The 22,540-nt window shown below is 43.0% G+C and overlaps 1 protein-coding gene across 1 annotated transcript in view; it reads right to left on the minus strand.

Annotated features, from left to right (window-relative positions):
• LOC124789252 (solute carrier family 22 member 7-like) overlaps window positions 1–22,540 on the minus strand; it is a 136,723-nt gene that overhangs the window by 63,716 nt on the left and 50,467 nt on the right. The window contains exon 4 of the mRNA XM_047256547.1: window positions 14,615–14,772. Within this exon, the coding sequence (XP_047112503.1) occupies window positions 14,615–14,772 (158 nt within the window). The remainder of the gene's footprint in view (window positions 1–14,614; window positions 14,773–22,540) is intronic.

Here is a 22,540-nt window from a genome sequence, read left to right on the forward strand (position 1 = left end):
CTACCTGTGATCATCAGTAGCAAAGCCGAGTGAAACCTACTGTACTTCGACGTGAACCAGGCTGCAATTAAAGTCACTAATCTACGTTTCGGGAGAAACACGAAATGAAAGGTTGGAAATTTTGTCCTCAATTAATATATTCTGAAACTTAGGTGAACAAGTATCACTGCCAAGCCCGTGCTAGCCTTAACACAGTCACTCACAATCCCTTTCACTTACGTTAACCCGTTTATGGTGTTACATTTCCCGAAAACGTAATAGGTACAAAAATATTGATTGTTTTTGATTGATAATGCTCGCCAAATATTAAGTCTGTCGGTACCAAATGCAGTCACAGTTTTTAGCCACCGACCTGCTCAATACGCCACGTGGAATGTATGTCTTTTCTCGTCACAAAATTCACTTAAATACTCCGAAATTTATACGCGCTAATCGGAATAATTATGCCATCACTTTACCACACTTTTGGTGCATGAAACACTGCTAGATCCGGCAACGTATCGTTCCCATCGGAACTACTGCTACACACGTCCGAACTGTTTCATGACTAGGCTCCCACTCTTCTCTAGAATACTGTAAGTCTTCTCTACCAGCAGAGAAAGGCGCGCGAAGAATACTGCTTTACCATTCGTCAGTTTACTCAACAGCCATTAACACAACAACATTCTCCAGCGTCAATCCACGCTTTTCATCAATAACCAATCGCAAAATAGTAAATCTAATGACTGCAATTTTTACCGACGTAATTATCTAATACGCTGAAGTTTTGCTTATGCATAAATTTATTTACTATTGTTATTTATACCTGAATTAACTTCCCCTTTACCATAAACTTACTTTACAAATCTATTCTACAAAAATGCCCCTTATTCATATCCATACTTCTTCGAAATGTTCCCACACTAAAACCTACTACATAACTCGTTAAACAATTATCTTCATATTAACCTTAAACCACACTCACGCATCATTCATACTGTTAAAACACATTTATAACATTTTACATACACAAAAAGACATGATAACACTTTATGAAAATACTAGAACAGTTTATGAAAAACATTCTATTACTTTTGTGCACTCTAGTGAGCACAATTGAAACTAAATCAGTCCCCTATCCAATACTGTCCTCTATCGGCTGATACATAAACTACGTGCGCGTCCAGTCTCGCGTCACCATCTGTCACTATCCAGCTCTGCGACACATCTCCCACTTAACCGCCTCCAAGCCAGGATCGTTATACGGCGCTACGCCTCAGGAGGAATGTGATTGAAACGAAGCTGCTCTAGATTGCGAGAGTGACAACAGTGACTATGATAGCTATTATGTAGCAGCAGAGAATCATAGCTCTGAGACAGAGCAGGAGGCAACTGACTTTGAAGAGAGTGGTAAGGATTGTACTTTAGAGGAATTTGTAGGTATTGATGGAAGCACTAAGTGGAGCAAAAAAGTGCCCCGGAAAAATGTGAAAATTCGATCACCGGGACCAAAAGACAGAGCTAAAGACTAAAACAGAAATAGATGCATCTTTCGATGACGGAATAATCAGTATCATTTCAAAATGTACAAATCTGTATATTCAGAAAACTAAGAATAAGTTCTCCAGAGATAGGGATGCTCGTCTCACAGGTGAAATTAAAATTTGTGCCCTGATTGGAATTATTTTTCTTATTGATTCTCGCCGTTGTAGCAAAACAAGTACTAAAAAAATATGGGATCACTCCAAAAGACGTGGAATAGAAGCTTCCTATTTATCAATGAGCGATCGTAGATTTCGTTTTCTGGTGCGGTGCCTCCGCTTTGCTGAGTACAGCACGAGAGAAGACAGAAGAAAATCAGAGAAGCTAGCGCCAGTTCGTGACCTTACGGAACAATTTATAAAGAATTTTCAGCGTTATTTCACACCAGGCGAATACTTCACGGTTGATGAACAACTGCTTCCTTTAATGGTAAGTGTTCCTTCTGGCGGTATATTCCAAGCAAACCTGCCAAATATGGAAGAAAGGTATTTGCACTTGTAGATTGTAGAGTGGTGTACACGATTAATTTAGAAGTTTACTGTGGAAAACAGGAACCAGGGCCTTATTTAGTCAGCAATGTTGGAAAAGATGTTGTCTTTCACCTTGGCAGACCAATTTATAGCTCTAATAGGAATATTACTTGTGATAGTTGGTTTTCCAGTATTCCGCTGGTGGAAGCGTTCCATGAAAAAAGTTGGGACCCCGAAAAAAATAAAAGGGAGCTGCCAAAAGAGATCCTACCAAATAAAAAGAAGCAACTGAATACTTCTGTTTTTGGTTTTCAAAATAATAAGACTCTTGTTTCGTACACCCAAAGAAAAAATAAATCCAAGATTCTGATATCTTCAATGCACGATGATGATTCAATTGATGGATCTACTGGAGGTAAAAGAAAACCCGAAATAGTCACTTTTTAGAATAAGTCAAAAGTTGGTGTTGGTGTAGTGAATCAGCTTTGTGCAAACATTCGGTGGTGAGGGACGCAAGGAGATGAGCTGCCGTTTAGTTTCTTCCATCTTCTGAACTTGTCCCCAAACGCACAGTGTATATACTCAGTGAATAATGGCTAAAAAGCAGTCAAACGAGATGATTTTATAGAATCATTTTCCTGGGAGCTGATTTCACCCCAAATACAACGACACGCCGAAAATCCTCAGGTGTCAGTCGAAATTATGAAAAGAGGTGCTCTTTTACTCAAGACAGAAGTACCAAAATCCAGTCAAAATGAACACCGGCCTGCAGGTGCAAGGGGAAGATGCCAGATCTGTGGACGAGCGAAAAATAAAACTACGAGAAGAGTGTGCTCAAAGTGCCTAAATTGGGTATGCCCAGATCATTGTTCCGACATGTGTAACGACTGTTTTGAATGATTTTATTTTCGTTTATTAACTTTCTTAAATGGAACTGATATACGGTCAAAATTACATTTGTAAAGTAGGTTTACGAAGTTTGTGTATTTCATGTTTTGTATTTGTACTTATTTTCATACGAACTAAGATTCATAATTAACAATAAACCATTTTAACGTTTATTTCGTTTTTTATCCCATACTATGGCAATAATACATATTAATAGAAATAATAATACATTATATAATCGTATAAAACAGAGAAACTCATTGGGTGACTATTGTCATCCACGCGGCCTATTGTGTAACTTTCTTAGGCGCAACCACTGGAGGGTCAAGTGACACTCCAGCAAAAAGCTGGAGCATCGGGCGATACCCTTGGGCGTCCTGCGTGCGAGCGACGATCTCCCGCTACAAGATGGCTACTACAGTCGACCAACTGTTTCTATAAAACGGCGCCGCTAAATCGTAGAATACTGTAGCCCGAGAGTAAGGCAGCAAAATTAGCTTTACTTAGGATGATAAGGCGATTAAGGAGGGCTGTGCATGAAATTTACGAAGGGAGAAACCTTCATGGAGTGATACGTAATTTATATAATCAACTATGATCACAAGACAAATTCTTCGAGAATACGTGGATGAGCAGAGAGACATTCAACTATTTCATGAATGACTTAAAGACAAACGTTTCTTACATGACCTAAATCTTTCAACAGCCGATAAAAGCGGAAGAACGATTAAATAGTTAATACAGGAAAATCAGTCCTATCCACAGGAGGCGTACGTGGTGCAACAGTAGCGTTGTGAATGAGTGATACTTACTGTCCTGGGTTCGGCGCTGGTTGCTTACTACATTTTAACTGACTTGGTTGCAATCCTGTCATCAATTCTGTGTACTAAGTTTCTTCTATACTGTCAACACTGCGTCTTGCCAAATCAGTGTCAAAGCATAGCGTTTCAATTAACCCAAATAGTCTGTATAAGTAAAGGATAGATCATCTTTTAAAAGAGCATAATGTTTTGTGAAATTATTTGTCTAAAAGTAATTAGTAAGACATACTTGAGAAATATTTGATGCACCCCATTTTCTGCACGTGATATCGAGTATCTTTCAAACGCATGTCAAATATTTCTCTGCTCTACTCTATTTCTTTTAGACAAACCCTTCGACAAAATATTTGACCGATCTCTTTCACTTTTTTATTTTAAAGTTTTATTCAGAAAGCATGATCTTGTTGCTACGTTATTTGCATTCCTAGCGTCTTCTGCTCTCTAAATTCCCAAAATTACTACTTGGAAGCCTTTTTGACAGTTACATATTACACCAATTTATCTTTTTATGCGCAGGACAGCTAGGACTTGAAGACATGAACTTTTTGACCCTTCATTTACATAGCTAGATGCAGCAGCTGTTCGTGAAATATTTCAAGCTTTCCTTAATATAATTAAGTTTTCCTTAATTGCCCTGATAACTTTTAAGCAATTAAGTATTTACCGGGTGATGAAAAAGTCAGTATAAATTTTAAAACTTAATAAACCACGGAATAATGTAGATAGAGAGGTAAAAATTGCTTGGAATGACATGGGGTTTTATTAGAACAAAAAAAAAAAAACACCCCATATTGCTAGACGCGTGAAAGATCTCTTGCGCGCCGCGTCGTTTGGTGATGATCGTATGCTCAGCCGCCACTTTCATCATGCTTGGCCTCCCAGGTCCCCAGACCTCAGTTCGTGCGATTATTGGCTTTGGGGTTACCTGAAGTCGCAAGTGTATCGTGATCGACCGACATCTCTAGGGATGCTGAAAGACAACATCCGACGCCAATGCCTCACCATAACTATGGACATGCTGTTCACAACATTATTCAAATGGCTCTGAGCACTATGGGACTCAACTGCTGAGGTCATAAGTCCCCTAGAACTTAGAACTACCTAAACCTAACTAACCTAAGGACATCACACACATCCATGCCCGAAGCAGGATTCGAACCTGCGACCGCAGCGGTCGCGCTGTTCGAGACTGTAGCCCCTAGAACCGCTCGGCCACTCCGGCCGGCACACAACATTATTCCTCGACTACAGCTATTGTTGAGGAATGATGGTGGACATATTGAGCATTTCCTGTAAAGAACTTCATCTTTGCTTTGTCTTACTTTGTTATGCTAATTATTGCTATTCTGATCAGATGAAGCGCCATCTGTCGGACATTTTTTGAACGTTGAATGGGCTGTACAGACGTAAGTCTGATGTTGCAACAGACTGGATGTAATTAGTTTCCTCGTTTCTTTATTCTGGTCGGACAATATTCTCCTACCCAGCGTACAGAACTCTTGGAGAAGACCAGTCTTTCAACAATGCCTATCACGCAGCCTGTAGCGACAGACAACTGGCGACACAATTCATTTGTTACTACCTCGCGGTCGTCACGGATGATTTGGTCGACGCGCTGGATGTAGTGCGAAGTCAGTGCAGCCACAGGGCTGTACGCCAGGGCAAAAGCTGCAGTCGCGTTTGAGCGATGACGTCCCGTAGGCTCGCTGGCCGAGGTGTCCTTAGCGAAGGGTTGAATCATTCGGGGGAGCGTCAGCAGTGTCAGAGTCGTCAAGACCATCGTCCTATTGCTCATCGCACTACGAACTGTCTACCCGTGTCGATATTGAGCAGCAATGTGTCTGCAATGTTTTCCTCGGCCACCGTCCGCATCTCGTGGTCTTGCGGTAGTGTTCCTGTTTCCTGGGCACGGGGTCCCGGGTTCGATTCACGGTGGGGTCAGGTATTTTCTCTGCCTCGTGATGACTGGGTGTTGTGTGTTCTTCATCATCATTTCACCACCATTGACTAGCAAGTCGTCGAAGTGGCGTCAACTAAAAAGGACTTGCAATACGACGGCCGAACTTCCCCATATGGGGCCTCCCGGCCAACAATGTCATATGATCATTTCATTTCATTTCCTCGGCCACCAATAAGAAAACCGCTTAACTTCAAAGCTGTGAGTCGGGGTTCTGACCTCCGTCGCCGAGTAGTTAAATGAAGGGGTTAAATGTGGGTATGAAGGTGTGCGACCACTTCCCCATCGTGTGACACTAAATATTTTACGCCGCAAATGTAGGTAAAGGAAAGAACACTAGTTTTTGTGTTGGCTTTTTGCAAAGAGAAACGCATACCCGAGATAGCAGAGTGTAAGGGGTCCGTGATCCCACGAACATAGATGCTAGTATCCGACACCCAGTCGATAGTAGACAGGAGTCGACTATCGAGCACCGCAGGAGGCAGTGAGACTAGTGTCGAGTGAGGAGTGGTACTGGAGAGACGGGCAAGAATGGCGGTCGAGTGAGCAGTAAATGGTAAATTCACCAGAGTGTGACAAATGAGCGCGTCCCCCTGATCGTCGTGGGGTGGACCCTCATCGATACTGACTCGTGAGTGATATGAAACCAAAAGCGACAAGTGCCGAATTACATGTTTCGCGTCAGGCAGCTACAACCATGGACTGCAGTGGGCATTGTTGTGAATGTTAACCATCATCATTGCGTGTGACAAAGTACTTGAAATCAGCAACCAATAAAAGATATAACCATAATTAGACATGTAAAGGCGAAGGTAGCAACTGCCTCAGAATTTGTGTGTTATTAGAAAATACATATCAGTTTGTACATCACAACCTTGTTGTTGTTGTTGTGGTCTTCAGTCCTGAGACTGGTTTGATGCAGCTCTCCATGCTACTCTATCCTGTGCAACTTCATCTACCAGTACGTACTGCAACCTAACTCCTTCTGAATCTGCTTGGTGTATTCATCTCTTGGTCTCCCTCTACGATTTTTACCTTCCACGCTGCCCTCCAATACTAAATTTGTGATCCCTTGATGCCTCGGAACATGTCCTACCAACCGATCCCTTCTTCTAGTCAAGTTGTGCCACAAGCTTCTATTCCCCCCAATCCTATTCAACACCTCCTCATTAGTTAAGTGATCTACCCACCTAACCTTCAACATTCTTCTGTAGCACCACATTTCTAAAGCTTCTATTCTCTTCTTGTCTAAACTATTTATCGTCCATGTTTCACTTCCATACATGGCTACACTCCATACAAATACTTTCAGAAACGACTTCCTAACACTTAAATCAATACTCGATGTTAACAAATTTCTCTTCTTCAGAAACGCTTTCCTTCCCATTGCCAATCTACATTTTATATCCTCTCTACTTCGACCATCATCAGTTATTTTGCTTACCAAATAGCAAAATTCATTTACTACTTTAAGTGTCTCATTTCCTAATCTAATTCCCTCAGCGTTGCCCGATTTAATTCGACTACATTCCATTATCCTCGTTTTGCTTTTGTTGACGTTCATCTTATATCCTTCTTTCAAGACACTGTCCATTCCCTTCAACTGCTCTTCCAAGTCCTTTGCTGTCTCTGACAGAATTACAATGTCATCGGTGAATCTCAAAGTTTTTATTTCTTCTCTGTGGATTTTAATACCTACTCCGAATTTTTCTTTTGTTTCCTTCACTGCTTGCTCAATATACAGATTGAATAACATCGGGGATAGGCTACAACCCTGTCTCACTCCCTTCCCAACCACTGCTTCCCTTTCATGCCCCTCGACTCTTATAACTGCCATTTGGTTACTATACAAATTGTAAATAGCCTTTCGCTCCCTATATTTTACCCCTGCCACCTTCAGAATTTGAAAGAGAGTATTCCAGTCAACATTGTCAAAAGCTTTCTCTAAGTCTACAAATGCTAGAAACGTAGGTTTGCCTTTCCTTAATCTAGCTTCTAAGATAAGCCGTAGGGTCAGTATCGCCTCACATGTTCCAATACTTTTACGGAATCCAAACTGATCTTCCCCAAGGTCGGCTTCTACTAGTTTTTGCATTCGTCTGTAAAGAGATCGCGTTAGTATTTTGCAGCCGTGACTTATTAAACTGATAGTTCGGTAATTTTCACATCTGTCAACACCTGCTTTCTATGGGATTGGAATTATTATATTCTTCTTGAAGTCTGAGGGTATTTCGCCTGTCTCATACATCTTGCTCACCAGATGGTAGAGTTTTGTCAGGACTGGCCCTCCCAAGGCCGTCAGTAGTTCTAATGTAATGTTGTCTACTCCCAGGGCCTTGTTTCGACTCAGGTCTTTCAGTGCTCTGTCAAACTCTTCACGCAGTATCATATTTCCCATTTCATCTTCATCTACATCCTCTTCCATTTCCATAATATTGTCCTCAAGTACATCGCCCTTGTATAGACCCTCTATATACTCCTTCCACCTTTCAGCTTTCCCTTCTTTGCTTAGAACTGTGTTTCCATCTGAGCTCTTGATACTCATACAAGTGGTTCTCTTTTCTCCAGGGGTCTCTTTAATTTTTCTGTAGGCAGTATCTATCTTACCCCTCGTGAGATAAGCCTGTTTATCCTTACATTTATCCTCTAGCCATCCCTGCTTATCCATTTTGCACTTCCTGTCGATCTCATTTTTGAGACGTTTGTATTCCTTTTTGCCTGCTTCATTTACTGCATTTTTGTATTTTCTCCTTTCATCAATTTAATTCAATATTTCTTCTGTTACCCAAGGATTTCTACTAGCCCTCGTCTTTTTACCTACTTGATCCTCTTCTGCCTTCACTACTTCATGCCTCAAAGCTACCCATTCTTCTTCTACTGTATTTCTTCCCCCCATTCTGACGATTTGTTCCCTTATGCTCTCCCTGAAACTTTGTACAACCTCTGGTTTAGTCAGTTTACCTAGGTCCCATCTCCATGCTCCGATCTGTAGAACGCCAGTTTTCTTTCTCCTGATAACGATGTCCTTTTGAGTAGTCTCCACCCAGAGATCCGAATGGGGGACCATTTTACCTCTGGAATATTTTACCCAAGAGGACGCCATCATCATGAACCATACAGTAAAGCTGCATGCCCTCGGGAAAAATTACGGCTGTAATTTCCCCTTGCTTTCAACCGTTCGCAGTACCAGCACAGTAAGGACGGTTTGGTTAGTGTTACAAGACCAGATCAGTCAATCATCCAGACTGTTGCCCCTGCAACTACTGAAAAGGCTGCTGCCCCTCTTCAGGAACCACGTGTTTGTCTGTCCTCTCAACAGACACCCCTCCGTTGTGGTTGCACCTACGGTACGGCTATCTGTATTGCTGAGGCACACAAGCCTCCCCACCAATGGCAAGGTCCATGGTTCATGGGGGGAAGATCACAACCTTTATGGTCTTTAATAATAGAAAAACTTTCAATCAATAACTATTCCTTCTCAGAACAGCCGCACTCGATTGAAAGCCACAGTGAAAAACCGATAGCCTTTCATCCATTAAGCGCATGGTCATATAATCATAAATTAACTGGGGGGCGGGGGGGGGGGGGGGTGTTTCACCTTGGCTCCCTTACCAAGGACAGTTGCAATCTTCGGATCCAAACGATGATTTATTAACCACCATTTCTGGTTTCAGTGGAAAGATATTGGCATTTATCGGACGATTTTAGTGCAAGACTAATCCGGTATTGTCGTTACCGTGACTAAAATTAGAGTGTTTCAACTAGGAACAGTGTAATATAACGTATTTATGGTGAAACTAGAATTCGCAGGAACGAAACACATTATTTGGACAATACAGTGCAAAGGTGACCGAGATACAGCAAACAATTTGTTTTTTATGAGTATAAGTGACAAAAGCAGTGTTAATAAACAACATATTGAAGTATGGACACGAAAACCTGCGTGAATTACTGTAAAATTCATACTCTATAAAGGCGCGTTTGCGCATAATCGCGAGTGAAACAGCCAAAATTCCGTTACGAAAGTGTCAGGAACATGTTCTCGGGTGACTTTGTATCCGAAATTATCTTTTAAATGGTGTAAATCGCTTAATTTGATGTGGACCTTTAAACTGTTACCTCATTTCTGAGTGTTGACTGTGGCGTAATCGTTGGATGACGTCACCCACATTCTGTGAGCGGGTAGCCAAAGCATATGAAGCACTGAAGAAGGTCCACATGCCACGACAGCAAGGATGTACCACATTGACCGGTGACTACAGCAGAGCCAAGTGGCTGAAGTAGAAACAACCACGGCGCGGAGTTCGATATCTAGTGGCGAACCCACGAAGTATACGACGCCTGCGCCACCTACTCGCCGATCAACGAAATACGTGAAAGCAGCCCCATCCCGTCGCCAAGCGCGGAACTACGAGACTGCGTCAGCGCGATTCGACGCGAGTTTCGCTTTGCACACGGCACCACACCAGCTACAGCAACGCTACGCCTGACAGCCGCCTCGCCGGAGGAGCCAGCGCCAACATGACTAGCAGCGCGACTTCAAACGTCGAAACATAGCGACTTCGACGAGCGGCGAGGGGTGAGTGAGGACGATTTGCTGGCGCGAGATTAATTAATACTGCACTATCCTCAGAGCGCGGAAAGAACTTAAAACTAAATTAGTCAGTTGCAGAAAATATAAAAATAATTTTTTTTTAACATTTCTTTGCGAATTTGCTCTGAAGCGTGGTATGCTAATATGTGTGTGTTTTCATACTGTACAGCAAAGAATAGTGTCTCATTTGCATTATTTATTGTAAACTACATGTTTAAGTTGTGTGTAGTTACTTCACGATTTTGTGTATAAATGCAGTCATTGATGTTTGATCCGGGTAGGTTTTTTGTAATTTATGGTGTTCAATGCAGAGGTCTATTTTGCCAGCCTGGCTTAATCTAAGACAGTCAAGGATTATTTAGTTATTAGCTAATTAGTGAGTGTTTGGGTTACTAGGAGGTTATTTTATTTTCTTGTCTGTGCATAGTGAATAGTTTAGAATGGATCCTGAACTGAAAGAAAAGGTTGGGGAGAAAGTAGTTAGAAAAATGGAGATAGGGCAGGAGGACAAGGATGAGTTGGGAATTGGTAATAGTGAAATGTCAATGGACAGTCCATTGGATCATTGAACTGGTTACCCCGAGACACCAGTAAAACCAATTAAAAAGGAACTGAGTCTAGAGAATGGAGAATCACAGTCAATAATATTCAAGATGCTCCAAGTAATCAACAAGCACATGGAAGAGATGTCTAAAGGAAATGATTACATCAAGAAATCAAGAAATAAAACAAAGAAATCAAGAAAAGTATGCAGAGATGTCCCAAGAAAACTTAAGGATAGGACTGCAGGAATTCCAGGAACAGATGCGAATAACTCTTAAGGAGAGAGATGACAAGCTGCAGGTGAAGGTAGATCGACTCCAAGAAGAGATGAGCGATATGAAGGCAGAGATAAGTGGAAAAGCTGAGGGAGACGTCAAGGGCATCAAAACTGAACTGGAAGGGAGAATACAAAAATTTGAAACACACCAACACCAACAGATTAAAGATGTGGTACAAATAAAACAGCAGTGCTAAGTTAATATTGGTAAATTGGGAAATGGGCAAGTGAAATTGGAGGATGCTGTGGAACATATAATCACAAATGAGATCAAACAGCTGCAGGAGGGCGTCCAACAGCTAGAAACTAAATTGGAAGAGATTGATAGGAAGATAAATAGTGCCACCTTAACAGTAGGGGAGGGCAAGGTCGTTACATTAGTGAACGCTGATAATTGGTACATCCAGACCCACATTCGCAATAGACAGAATGGAGGGTGAAGCTTTCACCTGGGGCGTCAGAAAGAAAGAAGAAGTTACCAGTTACAGTCAATTTGAGGAAGAGTTTTTAAAGAAGTACTGGTCCGAAAGTCACCAGTGTGCAACACCTGAAGATTTACTGCATCGCAAGTCCCTTAATATATGCAGAGGTACCTTGAGAGAATTTGCTGAGCATCTATGGGTATTGAATGAAACATAGAGCAACCATTGAATGACGACATAATGATATCAGCAATTAAAAGGATGTTAAGTCGCAGGATGCAAGAAAACTTATCCGGAAAGCTGATTAAAGATAAAGATACTTTAATGGAAGTATTGGAACAATTAGAAACTATTCGTGCACAGGAAAACAACCAGATGGGTGATCAGAACCAAGATGGAAACAATTACCATCAAAGTCATTTTAATGGCCCGCCAAATCACAGAGGTAGAGGTGGGGGTAATAGATATAGGAACCGTGGCAATGCTCGATAGTTTTACCACAATAATGGGAGAGATGATGATGACAGGAGTTATGAGAGGGGAGAAGACAGACAAAGGGATCATGACGTACGAATTGAAGAAATATGAGAACCAGTGAACTAAACAGGGTGTGGGGAGCCAGCAACTCTTTTGCTGGTATACCAAGTGGCGACTGGTACACTCCCAGCTGGGTGAGACTTTATTTCTTATTTCAGCTTTCACTCCTCTACCATCTTTCTCTATCCTTAGGTTAAGAAGTTAGTGTGAAGTAGTTAAAATAGGTAGTGGTCATCCAAATGATACAGTCAGGAACCATGTAGCAAATTCATACTTGACTTAAAATATGGATAAGTAGTTACTGTTGCTGTAGAGAGTGAGGTGTCAAAGAATCAATAAGTTAAAAATCAGTTTAGTGTCAGTACATTACAAAATTAATAGTGCCAGAAGTAATAAAATGAGAACCAGATGAGAAAGCCAATGTTAATAAAATGTGGTGGGAAGCTAATTGGTCAAATAAGAGTTTGTGTAATTTTATGGACTTGTTTTATGAGGCATGGAAAGGTCAAGCAATTGTAAGAGAACTGAAGTAATGTATCAGCTTGTAAATAACGTACCTAATATGGAGATGCTACTTAAACGTATTATGGAAACCTTTAAAACAATTCAACACCATTTGTTGCTGTTTGAGTAGATGTGACAGAACATTATCTGATGAGTATATATGTGTGTGTAGAAAAAGATGAAGTATATCGTCAAAAAAAATTTTGGGATTCAGACTTGAGAACTTTGTAAGAGGTTCTTTCATATAGCATTTTCGAATATCTTCGGCGGAAAAAAATGCAACACTATCAAGGACAAGGTCATTTTATTCACAAGTGAGGTGACAGGTAGTTCACCATTGTTGGACTGTGTGCCAATATGGTAACAAATTCAGACCAAATGAAACACACATAACACAATAAAGGGTGTACATACAGTTGCGTCAGTACACAGTTTACACCCTCTGGTGGCAATGCAACCGTGTATTCTCGCATGCAAACGCTCATTAAGGTGTTGAATAGCGTCCAGCGACAGACTGCATCTAGCATTTTGCGGCTTTTGTTGCAGTTTGGCAATAGTTCTAGCTGTCCCTGGAGAACGAATAAGTTCCAGTATGGTCCTTACATGCTCAGCTGGCGACAGATCATGTAACCTTGCTGGCCGTGCATTGTCCTGCTGGAAAACCGTGTCACCCTTCTGTCGAGGAAATGGCAGTAGCACATGAATGGTAGCCTGTCTAGTGTAGCGGACAATGGTTACTTTACCCTGCAGAAACAACAAGTGTGACCGCGAGATTTACTAGTGTCTGCCACACCACGAAGTCTGGAACAGGACATGTGTGTTGTGGAGAATGCACTCAGAAATAGGCAGCTAACCAGGTCTACGCCATACTCCATCACCCACACAGTCAGTACCTATTCTCATCGTTAAAGACAACAGAGTCCCAATTTATTTTATTTAATATATTTAATGGTATGTCTAGGGCCCCCGTCGGGCAGACCATTCCCGGGGTGCCGGTCTTTCAATCTGACGCCACTTCGCCGACCTGCAATCGATGAGAATGATAGGATGATGATGAGGACAGCACAACACCCAGCCCCTGGGCGGAGAAAATTCCCGGCCCAGCCGGGAATCGAACCCGGGCCCAGAGGATTGACAATCCGTCACACTGACCCTTCAGCTACCCGGGGCGGACAGAGTGCCAATCATCTCTCCAGTCATCTCTCCCGGGACACAAGAGTAGCCATGCTTGGAGTGTCATGGTGTCAGTGGTAGCATGGCTAAAGGCAACTGTGACCTTAATCCAGCTGCAAGCAGACGGTTGCCACTGAGCCCTCAGGAGACACCATTGCAACATGTGTCTGGATTTCAACCCTCGATGATGTTCGGTTGTGCACTGCAGCTCCCTCCTGCCGGAGGTTCGAGTCCTCCCTTGGGCATGAGTGTGTGTGTTGTTCTTACCATAAGTTAATTTGAAGTAGTGTTTGGTCCCTTAGGAATTCACACACATTTGAACATTTTTGCACCACAGCTCGCATAATGCGTCTATTTTGTCATGTGACTGTCCTGTGCAGATGTACAAAACCCGGTCTACAGGTGGGGGAATGTTGCCCAGACCACTGTCGAAAACATCCACACACCACCGGCACATTGTACCCAACGTGTGCAGGAGTCCATGTACTCGTCCATCCAGCTTCCCACATCCTCAAAATGAGACACTGTTCAATTGGCTGAAGCCGTTCAAAAGGAGTACGTACTCGTTGGTGGAGTGTGGTTATGCCGTATGAAGAACGTTGCGAACACTACTCAGCTGTAAACTGAACACAGTTACTGCCTGCAGAGCCAAAACTCAGCACTATCTGATTGTCGAATACCGTGACAGATGACTCACTAATACTATACCCCATTAGTATGCACAAATTATACCATAGTTGCGCTGAACGTAGACCTTGAGAGTGTTGCATTTTTTTGCTCAGGCATTTGAAGTTCATACAGAGCTTCTCCCAGTTTCTGGAATGAGTACAATGCCCCAATTTTTATAAAGGTTTCCCGGTACTGCTCAGATTGCTGCGAAAGTTACTCAGTTTTTTCTAACACTCACCAACAGACAAGACCGATTCCACCATGGGCCCAGTTGCGGCTGACACGAGGGATGCTGCCAGGATGAAGAGCGGCAGCACGTGTGGAGCGAGGACGACCAGCACTCTGCTGACCACGTGGGCTGACAGGCACAGCAGCTGCTGGGGGCGTCGGCCGTACCTGTCGGCAGCAAGAGTCAGCTCAACCCGTGTGTCGAGGTCCTGGGCAGTCCAGCTAGCAGATACACTCCCACGATTATGCGCTGCCACTTATTAAACGAAATACTCCATTTATTTGTTGATGGGCTTTGTAGTTGGGACAGAAAATAGCAGAAAATGGAGTAGCCGAGACCTTAGACTGTTTAAGAGTGACTGTCAACACTTTCGGCTCTAATCCCATATGCCAAAGGGGCGCGCGTGTGTCGTCCGTGTGGACAGCGCCCGTATCCCGTAAGGGCGCAGCTTTTCAAATGGTTCAAATGGCTCTGAGCACTATGGGGCTTAACATCTGAGATCATCAGTCCCCTACACTTAGAACTACTTAAACCTAACTGACCTAAGGACATCACACACATCCATGCCCGACGCAGGATTCGAACCTGCGACCGTAGCAGCAGCGCGGTGCCGGACTGAAGCGCCTAGAACCTCTCGGCCACAGCGGCCGGCGCGCAGCTTTTCCATTTGCTGCAATGTGCTTTCCCATGTGCTCCAAGACTTTCGACTTCTGATAGCTGTGGCAGTTCGTATTTTGCCTTCTTGATGCAGCCGACATGTAAACTCTCGTGAAGAAATGAAGAACAGAAATGTCTTCCAACGAGCTTTAAAGCAAGGAAGCTGAAGTTTCTGCCTTTTCCCTTCTTTTTATTTTTGGAAAAGTGTAAGAACACTAGAGCCAAACATCATCGTAATCTAACATGGACAAGACCGGTATAAACTGTGTCAACCAGATTTACAGCTACTACCCAGTTGCGAGAAACACAATGAAGTGGTGAAAAACCCTTCTTTCCCGTTTCCCTAACGTCTACTGTGAATGCTTTTATTTTGTGCACGGATGTCACCAAGCAGAAGGTACCTCTAGTGGAACTTGTAAAAAGGAAGTTAGTATAGACTTGTTAGCTGCGGGAGCAGACATTCGATCACTGGAACCAACAGCAGCCTCTAGCCTGGATAGAAATTTTGGTCATCATCTTCCAGAACAACAAAGGAAACGCCACGTGCTAGTTTAAAGGTCGCTTTGGCAAAGGAAAGAAAGAGTCTGGGAAGCGGATAACGAAATAAACCAGATTGTCATACAAAGACTGCAGAGTCTGACTTCATGTACAACAATGTGTGTAAATTACATATGAATTACAAGTCATCATTTTTTGTCATTGCATATGAAGTAAATATGCAGTTGTGATGTTAATTTTTTTGTTTTTATTTGTGACATGATATAAAAGTTTTTCGAGAGTGGGGGAGGGGGAATTTTTTCTTGTTCTTGGCAACATTAATATACCAGTGCTAACATGAACGTATATACATAAAAAGTAGTCTATTTCTTGATCTCTAATGGTTCAAAATGGCTCTGAGCACTAGGGGACTTAACATCTGTGGTCATCAGTCCCCTAGAACTTAGAACTACTTAAACCTAACTAACCTAAGGACATCACGCACATCCATGCCCGAGGCAGGATTCGAACTTGCGACCGTAGCAGTCGTGCGGATCCGGACTGAGTGCCTAGAACCGCGAGACCACCGCGGCCGGCGATCTCTAATGTGTGGGGTATAAAATGACATATGTATGTGAGTCTCTTTAAGTTTACAATCAAAACATCAGGTCACCTACGCTGTCGAAGAGGAGAGGTATCAGAGTTGAATGTGTTAAACCTATTTACGAAATGCCATCCATGAGGCAAAACATGTTTGTGTAGAACGAAGAAGAGCTGAAATGGTTCAGGGGATGAGGCATGTGACCCTTTTCATAAACAAGATACTGTTGATGATAAAATAACGTGAATATCTCTTCTTTGTCAGTCTATTCGATTTACTCACTACCCGTCCTCGACAATACGGTCAGCAGCTCACGGGCTTGCGCTTCGCGATGCTGTCTCTCGATCACGGGCCCTGTGTCGATTCCTGGCCAGGTCGGGGATTTCCTCCACTGGGGACTGGGTGCGCGTGAGTTGCCCTCATAATTATTTCATCATCAGTGATGTGCGAGCCGCGGAAGTTGAGTCAAACCAAAAAAAAAAAAAAAGTATATGAACTCTGGCGGGCCAAATTCCCAGGATGAGACCTCCGTCCAACAGTGCTACACGCACATTTCATTTCATTTCAAAGAAACACACGGAACACAGAGTGGAGTCAACATCTGCAGTTGCGCTGATGGGATGGCCCAAAGCACTATGACCGCCTGTTTAATAGTATGATTATCACTCTTTGGAACGCATATATCAGCAATTCTGCATGGCATGAATTTGCCCGATAGTATACCAAATATTCTTCACCGAGCTCGTGCTAATTTTGTGGCCAAGGTATCAAAATGAGTTCACAATCATGCTCCTCAAACCACTGTAGCTTGATTCTGGCCTTGTAACACGGGACAGTTAGCGTGGTGGAAGATGTCGCCGCCGTCAGGGAAGACATTAAAGATGAAGGAATACAGGTCTTCCACAGCAATAAACACACAATCCACATCTGCAGTGGTACCTTCAACAGAGCCATAGGACGGACGAAAACCCAGTTCAATGTCCGCTGTAACATAATACTGCCTCCACCGACCTGCGTCCATCGGACGGTAAGTTGGGGATATTTTTGGAGTAGCTTGGGAACCCAACAAGGTCGTCTGCTGGAGGTTCAATAACTTGCAGTAAACGGTATGCTCAGAAACAAGTGTGCCTGCACCACCATTATGCTCTGTCTTCAGATCTGCGACAGATCGCTGCCCATTCTGCGTAATGGGCAAACCTCCGACCTTCGTGTTCTGCAATGAGGTATGGACGTTCAAACCCTTCTCGCCTGCTCGTGGTTTCACAGTCGTTCATCCATTTTCCGTAGATACGACAGTAGCAAGCGAACAGCACACCAGCTTCACCGAGATGTTCGTTCCCAGACGCAGCGTCATAACGGTTTGTACTTTGTGAGCGACGTATCTCAGTGTATCCTCCAATTTGCGTCCTAATATCGTGGCCGACCTCTTTTAGCCCGGCGTAGTAGTGCAACTCGACACAGTATGGACTGAATAAGTCGTTCGAAGTCCCCTTCAGAGATACTGAGCTATGCTGCCTCTATAGCTGTACATAATTACGGAAATGTGTTGCTGGTGCAGGATCTTGTACACACACTGACCTCTCGATTATATTCCAAAAATGTTCGAAGGGATTCATGTCGTAAGATCTTGGTGGACAAATCACTCACTCAAATTGTGTGGAATGCTCTTCAAGCCAATCGCAGACAACTGTTTCCCAGCGACTGACGTATTGTCATCCATAAAAACTCTATCGTTGTTTCCGAACATGAAGTACACGAATGGCTGCAAATAGTCTCCAAGTAGACGAACATAACCGTTTCCAGTCAGTGATCGGTTCAGTTGGACCAGAGGTCCCAAGCCCATTCTATATAAACACAGCCTATAACGTTGTGGAGCCACTACCATTGCACAGTGAATTGTTGACAAATTGGGTCTATGGGTCGTAGGGTCCGGGCACACTCGACCACTACGATCAGCTCTTACTACCCCAAATCAGGACTCATCTGGCCGAGCCAGGGGTTTCCAGTCGTCTAGGGTTCAACCAATATGGTCACCTGCCCAGGAGAGGCGCTGGCGGCGATGTTGTGATGCTAGCAAGGGCTCTCACATTGCTAGTCTGCTGCCTTAGGCCGTCATACGTGAGCGACAGAAGCACGTGACAGCGAGCGACAGCTTAAGGCGACAAAACACAACAGCAGGTATAGTTAGGGAAGTGCCTACGTGAGCAACATCTGTGTCGCTGCCTGTCTCCCGCTGCAACTGGCGTCGTTTGAATTCAAACGTGTTTGAATCTTGTCACTGCAGCACGCGCAACACAGAGCGATAGGCACGTGTCTTCTTGGCAAAGCAGTCGAGCGGACGCGACGGCAGTTATGAATTACTTATCATCCGATTTTAAGAAAACTATTCGGTGAAAAAATCTGATTCTTCCGCAACCTATAGCTTGATATCCTTAAATGATAAAGGTCAGAATCTATTTTCGTTATTCGTCGTAGTCACTGTTCTGCACGAAATTGAGTACATGGCTGCACGTAATTTTTAAGAATTCGAAGAGGTAAGAATCACATTGTGTAGACTTTCCGTATAGTTCATTTAAGGCCATACATTATCACATATGAAATGTAACCAATAAATCTCAATTGTGTTTAAAATTGAGACCGCAATGATACCTCTTTTCATTCTTGAGATATTGGTTGTTATATCCCTGGTTTCCTACGCTTTGGGAATCTAATGGTTGTAAAAATCGTCGTATCTCATAAAAGGTCCAAGATATCGAAACGACAAATTCTGGAAATGGCAGCACGCAGAAAGGACTATTTTATCATATGATTAACACTCAATACGTTTTTGTAAACGCGTGAGCAGAGCTAAAACAAGACTCTCTATAACTTACACCATGAGGTTTTGTCCAAATTTTCATAGCCAAACAAAGGGAGTGAAACAGGTAAACGGGGTATCAAAGTGACCAGCATGAGGTCTAGTTTGGCATGAAAATATTTAACTGCTTGAATATAATCAGGGTAATGAACGAAGACTTAATTAATAAGCTGAGGAAAAATTGAAATCTTTCACGAAAAATGAAGTGTCAAAAATGACATCTGTTCAAGACCTGTCTATTTTGCACATAAAAAGACACATTGGGGCGGTATTAAAATGTCAAAAAGACTTCCTTCGAATCAAGTACGTTAGGAAGGCAAACGAGGAGTCAGTAAGATCATGCTTTCTGAATAAAACTTGAAATTCAAAAGTGGAAGTAATCAGTCAAATATTTTATGAAATGATTTATGTAAAAGAAATAAGTAGGCCTAGGTCAGAGAAACGTTCTACGTGCCTTTGAATGATGCTCGAAATCATGAACAGAAGACGAGGTGCTCCAAACGTTTCTCTAATATTTTTTATTTCATACTTTTAGACAAATCATTACACAAAACGTTTGACTTTCTTTTCAAAAACTTTGTAAGCTTTACTTTTACAAACTATTTAGTGTAATTGAAAAGCTTGGCCTTAACACTGACTGCTGATGAAATACGTTCGCAACATCAAATATCTTTCAAATTTCATGGTTCATTGTAATTATTAGGAATTAAAAGTGTGTGGTAAACTGGTGTAGGTGTGAAGATAAGTTCTTTGGCAAGACCTTAAAAATATTCTTAGCGATGCAGTGTAAACAGTATACATAAAACATAGTATACAATATCGTAACTGAATCAGTAAAAATATAAAAACGTCCAGGTATCGAACCCAGAACCTTTTCCTCACATGTGATTATGAACTGTCTACGCTACCCCTACAGCTAGCTGTTGTTAACTGGTGTCAATCTGTGTACTTATGTTGGAATTTAGTGTAGTTAATCATGTAATAGCCATTCGTCCGCATTTATTGGCTGTTAAAAGGTCTTGATCATGTAAAAAAAAACATTCATATTTAATTTATTGATGAGTAGTCAAATGCTCCTCTGCTCATTCACGTGTATTCGAAGAACTTGTCTGGTGATCTTCGTTGTTGACGATACTTACGAAATTCTCCATGGAGATTCCTCTATTTGTAAATTTCATGCACAGCATTCCTTTTCACTTTATTTTCTTAAGTATACCTAACTGTGTAGCCTTACTCTCCAGCTGCAGTATTCCGCAGTTTAGGGACGCCGTTTTATCGAAACAGCTGGCTGGCTCTAAGCAGCCATCTTGTAGCGCGACATGGTCGCTCGCACGCAGGACACCCAAGGTTGTCGCCCGACGTTACTGCTTGTCGCTGGAGTGTCGCGTATCCAGAAGTCGCTCGCCTCTGTCGCTCACGTAGGACACAGCCTTAGCCGATTATTGCCTGATTTCACCGCACTGTCTCAACGGATACTTTCGTCGTGCGCCCCACATTGATTTCTGTGGTTATTTCACGCAGTGTTGCTTGTCTTTTAGCACTGGCAACTCTACACAAACACTGCTTCTCTCGGTCATTAAGTGAAGGACGTTTGGCCACTGCGTTGTTCTTGTTGAGAGATAATGTCAGAAATTAGGTATTCTCGGCGCACTCATGGCACTGTGCATCTTGGAATATTGTATTCCCTAACGATTTCCGTAATGGAGTGACCCAAGCGTCTGTCTCCAACTTCCATTCCTGTTTTAAAGTCTATTAATTCCCGCCGTGAGGCCATAATCACGTCGGACAACTTTTCACACAATCACTTGAGAACAAATGACAGCTCCACCAAAGTACTGCCCTTTTAAACCTTGCATACGCAATGCTACTGTCATCTGTGCGTGTCAAGTCAGTGTATATACAAGGGGCTCCAAAACGTAGGTTACACATTATTATCGCAGATCAAGTAGCTTTCATTGAATGCTACACTACACTCCGAAGCGAGTCAGATAAATGACAGTATTCTTCAACATTGTCACTAAATCTCTGCAAACAACAACCGGAACAGAATGAGATTTTCACTCTGCAGTGGAGTGTGCGCTGATATGAAACTTCCTGGCAGATTAAAACTGTGTGCACGACCGAGACTCGAACTCGGGACCTTTGCCTTTCGTGGTCAAGTGCTCTACCAATTGAGCTACCGAAGCACGACTCACGCCCGGTACTCGCAGCTTTACTTCTGCCAGTGCCTCGTCTCCTACCTTCCAAACTTTACAGAAGCTCTCCTGCGAACCTTGCAGAACTAGCACTCCTGAAAGAAAGGATATTGCGGAGACATGGCTTAGCCACAGCCTGGGGGATGTTTCCAGAATGAGATATTCACTCTGCAGCGGAGTGTGCGCTGATATGAAACTTCCTGGCAGATTAAAACTGTGTGCCCGACCGAGACTCGAACTCGGGACCTTTGCCTTTCGCGGACAAGTGCTCTACCAACTGAGCTACCGAAGCACGACTCACGCCCGGTACTCACAGCTTTACTTCTGCCAGTACCTCGTCTCCTACCTTCCAAACTTGGCGAGGTACTGGCAGAAGTAAAGCTGTGAGTACCGGGCGGCAGTCGTGCTTCGGTAGCTCAGATGGTAGAGCACTTGTCCGCGAAAGGCAAAGGTCCCGAGTTCGAGTCTCGGTCGGGCACATAGTTTTAATCTGCCACGAAGTTACATTTCTAGATGTCTCTTCATATACGAGGGTGAGTGAAATGACAACCTTAAATTTGTAATAACAAATCGAAAATTTCACGCCGTTATCCTGCAAGTTGGTAAGCGTGCTACAAACAGCGTGCAGATTGGCCTGTAGGTGGCAGCATAGTGCAGATGCACACATACCGTCGCAGTATCAGTATAAAGATTACCGCCCCCCTTGCGACTTGCACCAGGGAAGAACAGCGTTCTGTCATTCGGTTTCTGCGTAGTGAAGATGTGAAACCTATTGAAATTCATCGACGAATGAAGGTTCGGTACAGTAATGCATGTTTGTCACAGCAGCAATTCTACAAATGGAGTAGGAAGTTCGCAAATGGTGTGACTTCAGTGGAAGATGCTCCTCGTCCAGGTCAGGCACAATGAGTTGTGACTCCACAGGACATTGCAGCAGTTGAAGCCATAGGGAAGGAAAACCGCCGAGTGACACTGATTGACGCAATGGGGGGAAAGAAGTTCCGTTCTGATGAAGAGGTACGCCACGTGGTGCATGAGTGGTTGTGCAGACTACCAAAAGAATTTTTTTCTAAAGGAATTTATGCACTTTGTAAGCGCTGGAGGACTTGCATTGAGCGTGGGGGAGATTATGTTGAAAAGTGATACAA

The sequence above is a fragment of the Schistocerca piceifrons genome, chromosome 3 (genome assembly GCF_021461385.2).
Source record: "Schistocerca piceifrons isolate TAMUIC-IGC-003096 chromosome 3, iqSchPice1.1, whole genome shotgun sequence".
In the NCBI taxonomy this organism is placed as follows: domain Eukaryota; kingdom Metazoa; phylum Arthropoda; class Insecta; order Orthoptera; family Acrididae; genus Schistocerca; species Schistocerca piceifrons.